The following is a 14,929-nucleotide window of genomic DNA, read 5'->3' on the forward strand; positions in this document are numbered from 1 at the left end:
TGAGAGCCACCACATCCCTGGGGCAGTGGAACGTACTCCCTCTGGGTAGCCACAGTGCACACCAACCTGCAGGTTTGGGGACTGTAGGTCGGAGGTCACCAGGGAGTGGTTGAAGTGGTAGAGAGCAGCAGCAAAGTCCTCATCCGATGACCCTTCGGGCGGACAGAGGGAGACAGTTACTTGGGGACTTAGACCAGCCTGAGTGCCCTGAAGCAGCACCGTCTTTCCACTGACCCTTGAGTCCATCTTTGTCCACCTCCTTAATGATGCTGGCCAAGGTGGCCATGTGCTGCTCGGAAAGAGAGACGCTCAGATAGTTCCGGATGAAATTGTTCCGAGAGTTCAGCATGGAAGATGTGATAAAGTTCAGGATGTTGGAAGCCAGACCTAAGAACTAAAAGGGACAGAAAACAGCTCAGAACAGTGTCATGGTGTATCAAGCTTCTGCCAACCATAAATTCAACTGGAATTACACAAGGCCCAGAAGTCTCCAAAAGTGAAGACTATCACTAATTCTCCAGTGGGAACGTCCATATTGGAACTCAGCTGCACAGAAGGGCAGACCCACTCAACGCAACCAACCTCAGAAAACACAGTGTGAGGCAGAACCTCTAAGCTGATCCATCCCTGTCCCTCAAGACATTACCAGTAACATACTGGAGACTGACCCTATATCAATGATGACTATACAGTGATTACTATACATACAGATATTCTCACTTCTCTACTGTTAAACTAGTTTGTCATTATTCTAAAAACTAATTTTTAAATGATTATATAAGGGCTAGAGAGATGGCTCAGTGGTTAAGAGCACTGGCTGCTCTTCCAGAGGTCCTAAGTTCAATTCTCAGCAACCACATGGTGGCTCACAACCATCTGTAATGGGATCCGATGCCCTCTTCTGATGTGTCTGAGGAGAGCTACCATATACTCATATACATAAAATAAATAGATATTTAAAAAAATAGAAAAACACACCTAAGTGTTTTATATTCCTAACCTTAACATGTATAAAGCTACATTAAAGAATTGTGCTTGACTCATTACTCTGATAAACTATCAGAAAAGGGACTAAAATACAGAAGATAATCAATAAATATTGGTTGTATCAGTAAGTAAACATTTATGATGCACAGAACCTATGCTAGAGGCTTTGAAAACTCACTCATGACACTCTCAGGGCAACAACAGTCACGCCCAACAAGGACACATTCAGACTCTGGCGGAGAACCAGTCAACCGACTTCTATTTATTTACCCCTAGAGACTGTGCTAATAGTAGCTGTCAGTCCTGGAAGCACGCACGCTATTTAATGACGTGATTTCCTACTGGAAGCCCTGCAGACACAGAGCTAAGCACTGCAGTTATCCCACTTATAAATGCTTCAGCTCGGACGTCTGCTTCTCAGCTCAACCACTCACTCTACTCAAGTAATTTCCCCCCATAGAACCTGGGAAATCCGCTCTTACCAACTCAGGATCTTTGCGACTGGCCAAGATGTTGCCCTTCTCACCAGACGCCTGTTTACTGGGGCTTTTAACCCGAGGAGAGCTCTCCAGGGGAGGGGGTGGGGGAGGGGGTGGAGGCGCAGCTTTTTCCTTACTGGGAGAGATGGTCTCCTCAAACCACTGCCCCAAAATTGGCTCACTGTCATCATCTGAAGAGAAAGAGCATGGTTTTTACACATGTGAACCTGTTTCTGTAACTGCACAAGTCAAGGATCACAGGACACCCTGATGCTGAAGACGGGAGCGGACCCTGTCAATCTGTCAAGGCTTCTAAATGAGCACACGAGTGCTTCCATCTCATTTACATGGGTTCCAGTGCGGTAAAACTTAAAGGGTCCAACCACAGAAGAGAAGCCATTTCCCCTTATCTGCCCACCTAGAAAGGGGTAAAACATTTATAAGAGCAAACTAGTCTCATCTGCTGCATACCCAAGATGGTAAGACTCGTACCCCCTGGTGTTTCAAACTGTTCTGAAAACTTGAGCATGAAAAAGAACCAAAAAACAAAAACCAACAACCTGAGACCATCTCCTCTACACATCTTCAGCTCCCTCCTCCCTATGAGCGCCTCAGGTACAAGCCCATGGTTAAACCAATCCCCTGCCACATGGCCCTCTGACCTGAGCAGGGAGGACGGAGGCCCCAATATAGGTCAACAAAGGAACAAACACCATGGTTCTTACTGAAAAGCTACATGGGATTGGCTGAAAGCAGTCATTTACATTGAGCCTTGACACTCAACTTACTCTTTAGCCCAGGCTGGCCTTCAATTCAGTAAGTGTATCAACAATGACCTTGAGCCTCTGCCTCTCTTCCTCCCTTCCTAGTGCTGGGATGTTACCACATCCGGTTTACCGGGTGGAGGGGACCTAGCCCAGGACTTCATGCATTTCAGGCAAGCCCTTTCCCACCAACCCTGGACCTCCAGCTGCTCTTAAACAGTACATCATTTTGAGAACACATAAAAGCTCAGGCGGAGAAGCACAAGGAAGTGAGCAAAGGCTATCTCTAGCTACCTTGGCTGCTATCCTCCTCAGTGCTACTGAAGTCGTCTTCATAGTAGGTGTTGGAGTCAGTGGAGGCACTGGCATCACTGCTCATGGAGCCCTTCCTCTGCCGCTGCAGGACACATGCCTGGGAACACAAGAGTGCGGAGCTCGTGAGCCCAGAGCCAGAGGCAGGAGCTGCAGTGTCCGCCATGCTTCTGCTTCAGATGTGTCACCACAGACCAGCATGGACAGCAGACAGCTAAAACTGATCATCAATAACCACTTCCAAAGTTCCACAAAGTACTCTGTCAATCTGGGTATAGTGACATCATGTGCCTGTCATCCAAAGAACCTGAAACAGGAGGACCAGCTGCATGCAGGAATGCAAGCCCAGCTTAGGCCGGAAGAAAGGGAGACAGGAAGAGAAGGAGAGAAGGAATCTAGGGAGGATTCCTTTCTAAAGCCAGCACCACAGTCTGCATCCATCAACATCATGGCCTATGTCAGCCGCACTCCAGTTCACGGATGGCTGGCTCCCACCCACCTTTCTGTATGAAGTGGAAAGCAGCGTCAAGAGCAGGTTTGTCAGAGGGACAGAGTCAATCAGCCGCTGAACCCTTTGTGTGGAGGTACTCTGGGCCATAATACTCAGGACTGCAGGGGGACCGTCTGTCTCCCAGCCCTGATGAAAACAAAAATCAAAGCGTATTAGTCATATTACTCTGGCAAGAAACAACCTTCACGATGCTCTATTTGCATGCCAAGTAGCCCCACCAACCAACCCAAGGACTCCAGAGCCTCCTCACCTTGTGGAGCGCCTCCACCTGCAGGTCTTGAAAGAGAGACGTCAGCAGCTTGATGGCATGGTTTGCCAGGATCACTGAGAGTACCCCAAATCCCTGATGCCTATACAAATAACAGAAGCACAGACCTTTAAAACCATTAGCAATGAATCATAACCTTGGAAATGGTCATTATTCTGCCAATCTGGCACTCTAGAACCCTTTACAGATCGGAACCTTCCCTCTGAGGACAGAATACTACACACACACACAGAGACAGACAGACAGACACACACACACACACACATACGCACGCACGCACCATGCAACAAACAACAAACTAACGATCAAAGGTCACACCTGGATGTTGTTCCTCAGAAGAGAGTTTCTACCTCTCCAGTGCTAGATTTACATGGGCATTGGGTTCTGAAAACTGGGAGTAGGTCCTCTTGACCGCAAGACACACCTAGCTGTGCTAGTTCCCTGGCTCCACACTGAACATGTCTGATGGCACGCTGAGTCCCACTCATGTTAAATACATCTACTTCCACCTCATCCTGAACGATTCCTATAAAACACAACACAGCTCCTACCAGCCTCTTGCTCTGGCCTCTTTTCTTCACAATACTTGTCAATCCATAATGGACTTGCTGCCTGCTACTTCTTCCCTTAGAAAATAAAAGCCAAAATGGGTGTGATGGCAGATTCCTGGAAAACCTGGTACTTGAGAGGGAGGCAGAAGGGCCAGGAGCTGAAGGCCATCAGCGGCATATTAAGTGTGAGGCCAGTTAGGCTATTAGAAACCCTATCTCAAAACAAAAAACATACAAACATAAAACAAGGAAAGGAAGAGGGGCAGAAATGAGAGGTGGCTTAGCAATTAAGATCCAGGAAATCCGAAGCCCTCTTCTGGCTTCCAGGAATGCATATGGTATACATACATACATACATACATACATACATACATACATACATACATACATACATGTGGGCATGTGCACGCACGCACCCACTCATATATAGCCAAAATACCCATACAAACAAAAAGAGACGGCTCAGCAGTGAAGAGCGTGTGTTGCTTCTGCAGAAGCTCGAGCTTTGGTCCCAGCACCCACACAGGGAATCCTAATATCCATCATTCAGTTTCAGAATCTGATGCACGCTTCTGACTTCTGTGGTTACTAGGTATGTGCATGGTACACATCTATGTATGCAGGCAAAACACATACAAATCTTAAAATAATTAAAACTAAGCAAATAAAATACAGCTAAGTACATAAAATAAAGATCAAGTACGGCCGCAGTGAGGACTCCACTTAAAGAAACGCCTGAGCAACAGAGAATTGCACTCACTGATACCCACTTCCTAGCAAGCCCCTCACCAGACTTGCCCCAGACTCTGAACACACACACACGTCAGATAGTCTTTCTCCTTGTCACAGATGAGGAAATGGGATTAGATCCAGACACTTGGGCAAGGAGACTAGGGCCATTACTACTTGTGCTATTAAATTCACATGGCTGGAAGGGGAATCCTCTGAGAGGATGATGGCAGCTGGCTTTAATGCTCAGGACAGTGTGCTCAGTATGCATAGCCCCTCAACCTACAGCAGCCAATAGCCAAGCTCTGATGTGGGGTGAACAGCTATCACCTGTGAAACAGGAAACGCAGCACGGCATTCAGAGACAGAGCTTCCAGGCAGACACATACCCTTTGCCAGGCCCCAGTTTGGGAGAGCCTACTCCCTCCTTTGTACGAGAAAGGATGTCTCTGACTCGGAGGGCAGCCAACGGGTCCTTCTCTTTCCCTTTGTCAGCCAAGGCTGTGGGACTGAGATGCAGTATGAGGAAGAGGCTATTGAGCAGACACCAGGCACCCAGCAGCTGGAAGTTCTGGAAGTGCTGTTGAGGAAGGACACAAGCAGACATCAGCACGGAAACCCATAGCACACAGAAGGTGCCTGCACCCCGATGCCGCTTACCTCACCACCGGCGCGGCGGGAACTGCTGATGGCCTGTCCAATCATGTCATAGATCTCAAGCTGCCCAGGAAACAGACAGACATACAGTCTGAGCAGATCAGGTCTTCATCACAATTCTTTTTTTTTTTTTCCCGGAGCTGGGGATGGAACCCAGGGCCTTACACTTGCTAGGCAAGTGCTCTACCACTGAGCTAAATCCCCAACCCCTTCATCACAATTCTAAACCCTACCTGAGCCAGCTCTACTGAAAGAAATGTAACTGTCTGCGGGTCACTTGGTGATCCACCGCCACCAGCTTCTGACCTTATGAGGCATTGCCTGTATCTATCTCCCTCAGTGCATGACACCTTCTTAGGAGTTCTCATACAGCCAGCCCTACATCAACCGGCTTTCCATGACAACTAACTCTTTCTATGTAATTACTGCAAAATGCTATTCGCTATGTCCAGCCTGAAAGCAGACCAGCATCCAATAAGCCCTCAATGGCTTACAGAGTAAATGTCAACCTTTCATGGCTTACAGCTGCCACAAGCTTACTGTGTTTTCCACTGGACCAGTACAACAGGAAGGGGGAGCATGTATGGAAACAAATATGCCAAATGCCTTGGTCGAATCCTCCTCAGAGACACTGTCCGGGGAAGGGGTGTGGAGACCACAGACACCCTACGCATATCAAACCGCTCCATAAACCACTGAGGGCTCAGTGGATGTTGGTCTACTTTGAGACGTAGCAAACAGCGTTTTGCCGTAAGTGCATACAAAGAATTAGTGGTCATGGAAAGCCGTTGATGCAGGGCTGGGTGTATGGGAACTACATTGAGAAATAGAACTAGCCACACTGCCCCATTTTCAGTCACAGGCTGCCATGTCACCAGACACTTGACTTACACATTTCTGAACAATGGTGGCTGCATCACTTTCGTAGTCATCTTCTTTGGAGCTGGTGGACCCTGTCCGCACTTGCTGGGCACTCCCCACATGAAGAATGGCCATGCAGGTGGCCACACTCACACCTGAAAGAACAGGCAGAGTCCAATCTTGAGAACGCCCCAAACCCAAGACAGAAGATGGGAACACCCTAGCCACAAATCTGTAACTTGATTCCTCCAAGAACTCCAAAGGGCAGTGCTACCATAGTTCAGCAGTTACACTCCAGCTACTCCCCAAAATGAGCAGCAGACCCACAGCATACAGGAAACTGCACTGAACATTTGATGAAGCTCTAGTTGTAACTGCCAACAAATGGAAGCAAGTTGTCCTGCGGGATGATAGGCAAAGGAGGCAAAGGCAGCACGGCCCTGCACATTTACATCCACAATCTTCAGGAGTCCCAGGCAGGAGTCTCACGTCATGCTTGGCCAGCATGGGCAACTGGACTACCACTTCTCCAAATACAAAATAAAAAGGCTGCATTACAAACGCACGAGTATAACACACAGGCCTGACATAAGTGAGGTTGTAGATTTAATCCCCAACAGCACACATGCTGCATGCACACGCGCACACACACACACACGCGCACACACATCTAAATGAGACACAAAGACAGAAAAGCCACAGAGGAACCTTAAGTGTCCAGTGCTAGTAGAAGCAGTCAGTGTGAAAAAGCTACAGCCAACATGCTAATAACAGAACACCTCTGGCAGTTAAGTGTGGTGGTTGTAAAGGGTGGGAGGAAATGAGATAAAAGCAGCAGCAGAAGGGATCTGGGCAAGGACTGTTCTGTTTGCTATGGTAACAGTAAACTCATGACATCATACACCTGTGAAAACCCAGAGCCACCACACAAATGAGGCCTACAGACAGTGGGGAGATGCTCAGTGCAGGAACACTGCATGCGGAAGCACGAGGGCCTGAATAAAGATCCCCAACACCATGAAAAGCCTGGCACAGCAGCGCAGGTCTGCAAGTCCAGAGCAGAGGAGGACAGGGTCAGGCCAACCCTGGAAGCTCACAAGCCAGCTAGCTTATGCGAACCAAGAAGCTGTGAGAGAGCCTGTCTCAAAAATGAGCAAGAACATAGAGGAAGGCATACTTGATTATAACCTCAAGCCTCTACACATGTAATCTCAGGTGAATACATCCATGTGTACACACATGTGCACGTGCGCGTGCGCGCACACACACACACACACACACACACACACACACACCTACAGACTAGTTCCCATGTGTCAACAGTACCCATTGGTGGTAAGAAATGGATGATTGTCAGTAGGGAATCATTAATGGGAAATGATGCACACGGAAGCCATGTGGCACCCACTCACTTCAAACTCCTTTAAAAGAACCTCTAAGGCCAGGTGTGGAAGTGCACACCATTGACTTTAGCACGTGGGAGAAATACACTCAAATCACACTAAATAAAAATCGAATTAAAAAAAAAAAAAAAGATGGGGTGCTGGAGAAATAGCTCAGTGGTTAAGCACATTAGCAGCTCCTCCTCCAGAGGACCTAGGTTCAATTCCCAGCACCCTCATGTCACTCATAATCGCCTGTGACTCCAGTACCAGGAGACACATGGCACCAGGCATGCACATCATACATACATACATACATATATATATATACACACACATATACATAAACTACATATACACATATATTATAGATATGTATATATATAGCAGGCAAATAATCATAAACAGGGGTTGGGGATTTAGCTCAGTGGTAGAACGCTTGCCTAGCAAGCGCAAGGCCCTGGGTTCAGTCCTCAGCTCCGAAAAAAAGAAAAAAAAATAATCATCAACATAAAATAAATCTTTTTTTAGGGGCTGGAGAGATGGCTCAGCGGCTAGGAGCACTGACTGCTCTTCCAGAGGTCCTGAGTTCAAACCCCAGTAACCACATGGTGGCTCACAACCATCTGTAATGAGATCTGATGCCCTCTTCTGGTGTGTCTGAAGACAGCTACAGTGTACTTACACATAATAAATAAATAAATCTTTAAAAAAAAATAAATCTTTTTTTAAAAGGTAGATAGCAATAAAGGAAAATAACCAACATGGATTGGCCTCTACATGTGCTCACAAAGGCAGGTACACACGAATGAACACACACACACACACACACACACACACACACACACACACACACACACACACACACACACACGAGGCAAGGGCAGCAGTTAAACAGTAGATCACTTAGATTCCTGTAATGACTTTCCTTGGCCTACATGTGATATCAGATGGTCTCTGAAGTAAGAGAGCCAAGGAAGGAGAAGGCCAGAGTCCTCAGGATCCTCATGGCCTCCTCAAATCAAATCCATGTTGGACTGAAAAAACCAAACTGGACCTAACTTCTCACCTGCGTACAGACAGCTGAGGCTGAGCACTGTCACATCTTGCAAACGAGAAGGATTGAGGGGTTCCAGCACAGGTAGGGAAAGGGTATCCAAGGCCATGGTTACATCAATCACCAGTGAGTGAAAACTGGAACACAACAGAGGACATCAGCAAGGGTCCCTAGAAACGCTCCCTTCTGAAGTTTATGAAAGACAGCCTGGGTAAAGACGAGCCGCTATATCCCTTCTGGTTAGAATGTAAGGAGGAGGTCAAAGAGCTCCTTACCCATTTCGAACAGCGGTGGCATCAGCTACTGTTGCAGGCATGATGAAGAAGGAATTGGCCACCACAGCATCCTGAAACCGATTGATGTAGCGCAGGAAGTAGGGCAGGTTCAGGCATACTCGGAGTAGCTTCTCAGAGCCCCCTGGATCAACAAAGAGGCACACACTCTAGTGGGCCACTGTCAGAGCCTGGAGTCCTCCACAGGGAAGAAGCACAGGCAAGATGCTTTGGTAAGAAGACAGGCCCGCTTTTGAACAGCAAGCAGACCTGTACTTACCAAGCTCTTGAAGGCTAGCCACATTCTGAGCTATGAACACATTCTTGGTCTTGACAGCAGAGGCCTGCTCTGTGGATGACTGCTCATCATTTTCTCCTTCCACCTGAAGAGAACACAGACGCTCTCGTGAGGCACAAGGAGGCAACTCCTTGGCTATGCAGGACATTCAGCTACACGTGGGACACTCTCTACTGATCCAGAGGAAATGACAAGAAAAGTAGAGCAAAACGCAGCTCAGAAACTGTCTATTTTTCCATCACAGAGTGACACCTCGTGAAGAGAGCAGCACAGAGAACAACCAGCCTGCCATGGTGCAGACCATGCAAAGGAAGATGGGCACACATCTGCTTCACTGTGTATGATTTGTTTTGTATGAGTTTTTTCCACCGAAGCCATGCACAGAAATGTCATTTAACTGGGAATATATTCTAAGAAATGCCTCACTGAATTAATCTGTCACTGTATAAGTGTCTGAATAAACTCACGCAATCCAAGATGTCCACAGGTCACTAGACAGTAAGCTTTTATAGATCCACCATCATGTGTATGGTCTGCCCCTGACCAAAATGGCATGCTCTATCTTTTAGGTAAAACATAAAACACAGTCTTTTCCCAGTTCTATCATCTTAACACATGAAGATGAGGATATCTGAGAAAAGAACTTACCAGAGCCTGTGGACTAATGGGAGGAGACGGTACGGTTCTAGGATTAAAAACTGAGGTCAGCTGGTTCAAAAAGTTCATCTGTACCTCCTTCTGCCTCAGCTCGGGGCTCACTGGTGAGGCCAGCTCTTTCTGGTCTTCCACTATAAAATTCAGAAACAGAAAGGGGGAGGATGAGGAGAGTCCCACAGAAGGCAACAGTGGCCACAGAGGTGGTCATGGAGCCAGGTGTGCAGGACACACACCATCTGAAAGCGTCTTCACTGTCTGTGGAAGCTTGGCGGATTTCATCATTGCTGTAAAGGTGATAATCTCTGTTCTGTCTAGTCGGCTACAGCCAGTGCACAGGCCTTTTATCAGCAGAATCAAGTGTTTCTGAAAATAAACATAGTCACATATGTCTTTTAGAAAATTCTATACTTTGGGGATTCTAACTAGTATGGGGTCAGATTTGGGGTCCTACAAGTAACTTCCATGTGAGGGGCTAGGAGTGTGGTGCGGGGCTAGAGCAACTGGCTAGCATGCACCTGGCCCAGGGTTCAATCCCTGGGGCCTCCAGAAGGGAGGGCGGACGTGGGGAGAATAAAATTTCAGTGAAAAGTACCAAAGCAAAGATCCCAAACTGATGGTCATCAAGGTTAACCATTGCAAATCAGTCTTATTCTCAGAGTGTATCATTTTTTTCTGTTTTCAACTTGAAGCTGTGGTTAACTTTTGTAAGAAACACAAGGCCTTAAAACAGACAGATTCCTCACAAGTCTCAATGACACATAACATGGTAGCTTGATGCCTCCACTCCTGCAGGGCAACAACCAGTCACAGACACACAGTGGTAAGGCCAGGTCCCTTTTCCTTCAAGCCTGCCACCCTGTCAGTCACACATCTTTCTCTCTGCTCCCTGCTCACACATCCCGAAAGTCTCGATCCTTAGGAAAGACTCTAACCTGTCTACGGCTGGCAAACCCACTGCTGGTTCATGTAAATGAAGTCTGTATTCACTCACTTCCCACTGCTTCCCCCAAGCCCCAGGTTTGCAATAGAAAGACCTTTGCCGGCAAGCTGCAACGGATGCAGTATGGCCCACAAATAACTACTATCTGCCAGCCTCAGAAAAGGTTTATCCGATTCTGCCTAGTACCACCCATCCATCAGTTCCCATACTTCCAATGCTTTTAAAATAAAGGCCACAAACAGAGACTCTGCTCGCACCTGGGACACAGCACAGGCCTCGTCCGGGTTCTCCAGCCGCAGGAGGGAAAACTCAATGAGGACTTTACAGGCAGCCGCCACCGACTGAAGCTGGTTCCGGGGAACTGGGAAATAAGGACAGTCACTTAACCGCCAACGGCTCAGCCTCACACTCAACACAGCAACATAGCAAGCACTTAGCTCGGCATTATCAGCAGCTGTCACCCTTGGACAACAAGGGCCAAATGCTCATATAGCCATAGACCTAGTGTTTACTAGAAATTAACATAACAGTAACAGAAAACACACTGTACTTCAAGTGCATCAGCTCATCTAATCCTTAGGCTATTCCGTAGGAGATTATTGTCCTCTCCCACCATATTTTATGGTTATCTATTTTGTTTCTGAGTATTTTGCCTATACATATATGCACACGCGCGCGCGTGCGCACACACACACACACACACACACACACATACATACATACACACACACACACACACTACTATGTAGATGCCTAATATCAGAGGTCAGAAGAGGGTATCAAATCCCCTAGAATTGAAGTTAAGCATAGCTGTGAGACACCACATGGTTGATAGGAAACAAACCCAGGTCCTCTGTCAGAGCAGCAAGTGAGCCTAAGTACCACGCCCTCTCTTGCCCTTCTTTTGTTTTTGAGACAGAGTCTCAATATATCCTTCAGGCTGGCCCCAAACTCCCTATGTAGCCTAGGGATCCTGAACTCTTTTCTTTTTTTTTTTTTTTTTTTTTTTTTTTTTTTTTTTTTTTTTTTTGGAACTGAGGACGAACCCAGGGCCTTGCGCTTTTCTAGGCAAGCGCTCTACCACTGAGCTAAATCCCCAACCCGGGATCCTGAACCCTGATCCACCCAGCTCACGCCCCCAGGGTGGACTGCAGACACACAGCACCATGAATGGAAGTCCCTTTCCTCTCTATGACAGATGAGCAAACTGAAGCACACAAGCTAAACCACCTAGAGTTTAGACAACAAAGTCCTGGAGCTTTGCCTCCTAAGTTCATGCTGTTGGCCTCTAGAGAATGACCTCTCCTTGTCACCAGCGCTAAGTGACATTATGCAAGACCTGCAGTTGCTCCCAGAAGCCAGCCAGAGCTCATAACAACCCTAGACTGGATGGTTACTCAGAAGTGACTTTACAGGCTGTTTCCAGTTCAGCTGCTTAGCAGATTATTAAATGAGCAATTAGAGTTCATTAGAACTGAAAAACATGTACGTTCTGAAATGACATAAAATAGGCCTTGGTCACTTTGAGGGTGGAAAAAGTCGGCAAATGGGGAGCAAAGGTCAAAATCTACACCAAAGAATACAAGAGATTCATATGCATGCCAAAACCAGTAAGGAGCAGAAACCTCCTTAGTGGGTGCTAGCCCATGTCACCATACCTACCAGCATCACGTTCAATGAATCAATCTGCCACAAGTACAAATGCGTTGACACCAGGCAAGTTTCAGGCCAGCTTGGACTACTTAGTGAGCACTAAACCAGCCTGGGCCAAGTCTCAGTGAGTGAGTGAGTGAGTGAGTGAGTGAATGAATGAATGAATGAATGAATGAATGAATGAATGTGGGGCTCATAAGGCCTCAATCATAGCTCAAGAATTACCGATAACTTATAGATGGTGAGGGAGGGTCATTTTTCTTTGGCGTGGTCTCTGGCAGGCTGCCCATGCCACAGTGAAGGACCCGCACCTATGTGCATCCAGGCAGCCCTGACTGACTCGGTGAGTTATTAAGAATGAAACAGAGGGGCTGGAGAGATGGCTCAGCAGTTAAGAGCACTGACTGTGCTTCCGGAAGTTCTGAGTTCAATTCCCAGCAACCACATGGTGGCTCACAACTATTTGTAATGGGATCCAATGCCCTCTTCTGGTGTGTGTGAAGAGAGTGATAGTGTACTCATGTTTATAAAAAAATAAAATAAAAAAAGAAACATGAAGAAATCATGAAGTTGGGAGGGGGTATGTTGGGAGGGATAAAAGGACAACAGGCTGAAGTATACACACATACATATGTATATATACATATATACTTTCTAAAAACATGCATGAGGCTCTCAAAGAATAAAAAACATTACATATAAAAAGAAGCTGGAGAGAGGACTTAGCAGTTAACAGTGTATACTGCTCTTGCAGAGGATCCAAATTTGATTCCCAACAGACAGCTCACAAGTCCCTGTAACTCTAGCTTCAGGGAATCCAGTACCCTCTTCTGACTCTTAAGAACTGCACTCACATGCACATACACACACACACACACACCTAAAATGGAAATATATCTCAAAAAAAGAACAAAAAAGGGCAAGTAAGCACAGAATCACATAAATTAAAATGGAAATGGCAAGAAAATATTTAAAAACTAATAAAGTGCTTTTCATTAATAGAAAATGGGCTGACTCCACAGCTATGAGGCAGGTGACAAAGCCAGCAGCTTTTCAAGTCCCTGTGGCTGGCCCAGGTGAGATCTCTATCCTCCCTCCTAGGGCAGGAAAAGGGTGGGGACACACAGACACACAGACTCCCCCCTCCCCCCACCCACGCATCACACCACCCCACACCACCAGCTGCCTCCATTCACAGGTGAACAGCCTGGGAGTTGCTGAAACAAAATTTCCTTAACAAATTGTTCCCGGAGAGACACCCTAGCCCCGGACTACCCCTCCCCAAGCCCACAGGGTACCAAAGCAGGTGCACTCACTGAGGCTGCAGACCGTGGTGATGTAGTGCGTGGACAGTGCGACAAAGGATGAATAGAATGGCTCGTACTGCTTCTCGTGGTGCAGGATCTCTGACTCACTGGAGAGAAGACAGTGCCATCAACAGTCAGTGACCACCATGCGCACGCCCCGCATGCTCCTTCCAAGCTGCCTTATTCCACCTTTCAGCACCCTACTTGGTAGGAAGTGAAGGAAGCAGCTATTCATCTCTATATGCAACATGGGGGCTGGGATGGCACAGGACACAGGGCCTTCAACCCCAACCGCACAAAAACAAACAACAAAAAGCTTAAGAGAGTTAAATTAAAATATCCTGCTGAAGAAAAGTTTAATAAGAAGCAGAGGGTAACGAAGAAAAAAACATTTTCAAACTCATTTCGAAGCTCTTAAAAAGGAGTTGGAGCTCAGCTCAGTGGCTCCCAACTTTAATCCCAGCATCAGGAAACAGAGGCAAGAAGATAGTCTGGTCTACACATCAAGTTCTAGAACAGTGAGGTCTATGTACCGAAACCCTGTCTCAGAAGTAAAGTTAGAAGGGAGCTGGAGACGAGGCTCAGCAGCAGAATGCTTGTGTAGCACGTGTGGGGCCGGGTTCCTCCCTAACACTCCCCACAGAGGAAACACAAGTGAGAAAATGCAAGTGAGAATGTGGCTGAGGGTGTGGCTCTTTGAAGAAAGCTAACACTAGATGGCAACAGAATAGTAAACTCTTCAAACCTCACCCTGTCTTTAGTGAGGAAATGCCCTCTGCTGGGAAAATCTGGAGTCCAACTCTCCATTAAGACTGGATACATTTTAAGTAACTTTGTCAACTCAGAAGCTAAGGCACAACCAGACACAAAGGCCGCAAAGAAAAGATAAAATGTATCTTATTAAATGCAAAGAGCAGAGAGATGGTTAAATAGTTTCCTCAGGGAATTAATCGCCAGCAAGAAGTATCCATGCAGCAAGAGAAATGTAAACAGAGTTGATCCATTCACCAACAGGCTTAGGTTTGTGCCAAATGAATACAAGAGCCAAACGCCATGTCTGTGTTTGCAAAGTGTCGACGTGAGTGATGAGTTACATCAAACCACACTCGGGAGTCTGGCACTGCAAGTGCCCTGCTGTCTACAGAGTCATCATGTATTAAATGAGTGTGTATCAAAGATTAGGTCCTTATTAGAACCGGCTTCCCAGAGCAGCTATGACGCACAGGCGGCAGGACACGCTCTTC

The 14,929-nt window shown here is 46.8% G+C and overlaps 1 protein-coding gene across 1 annotated transcript in view; it reads right to left on the reverse strand.

Moving 5' to 3' along the window:
- The window catches only part of Ubr4 (ubiquitin protein ligase E3 component n-recognin 4), a 108,080-nt gene that overhangs the window by 87,044 nt on the left and 6,107 nt on the right, over positions 1 to 14,929 (reverse strand). The window contains exons 2-17 of the mRNA XM_032895377.1: positions 13,695 to 13,792; positions 10,983 to 11,086; positions 10,019 to 10,148; positions 9,777 to 9,916; positions 9,111 to 9,213; positions 8,834 to 8,975; positions 8,571 to 8,695; positions 6,150 to 6,274; positions 5,262 to 5,321; positions 4,991 to 5,181; positions 3,304 to 3,403; positions 3,042 to 3,179; positions 2,525 to 2,642; positions 1,470 to 1,657; positions 235 to 394; positions 67 to 152 (exon numbers count right to left, since the gene is read on the reverse strand). Coding sequence (XP_032751268.1) covers positions 67 to 152; positions 235 to 394; positions 1,470 to 1,657; positions 2,525 to 2,642; positions 3,042 to 3,179; positions 3,304 to 3,403; positions 4,991 to 5,181; positions 5,262 to 5,321; positions 6,150 to 6,274; positions 8,571 to 8,695; positions 8,834 to 8,975; positions 9,111 to 9,213; positions 9,777 to 9,916; positions 10,019 to 10,148; positions 10,983 to 11,086; positions 13,695 to 13,792 — 2,008 coding nt within the window. The remainder of the gene's footprint in view (positions 1 to 66; positions 153 to 234; positions 395 to 1,469; positions 1,658 to 2,524; positions 2,643 to 3,041; positions 3,180 to 3,303; positions 3,404 to 4,990; positions 5,182 to 5,261; positions 5,322 to 6,149; positions 6,275 to 8,570; positions 8,696 to 8,833; positions 8,976 to 9,110; positions 9,214 to 9,776; positions 9,917 to 10,018; positions 10,149 to 10,982; positions 11,087 to 13,694; positions 13,793 to 14,929) is intronic.

The sequence above is a fragment of the Rattus rattus genome, chromosome 1 (genome assembly GCF_011064425.1).
Source record: "Rattus rattus isolate New Zealand chromosome 1, Rrattus_CSIRO_v1, whole genome shotgun sequence".
Lineage (NCBI taxonomy): Eukaryota > Metazoa > Chordata > Mammalia > Rodentia > Muridae > Rattus > Rattus rattus.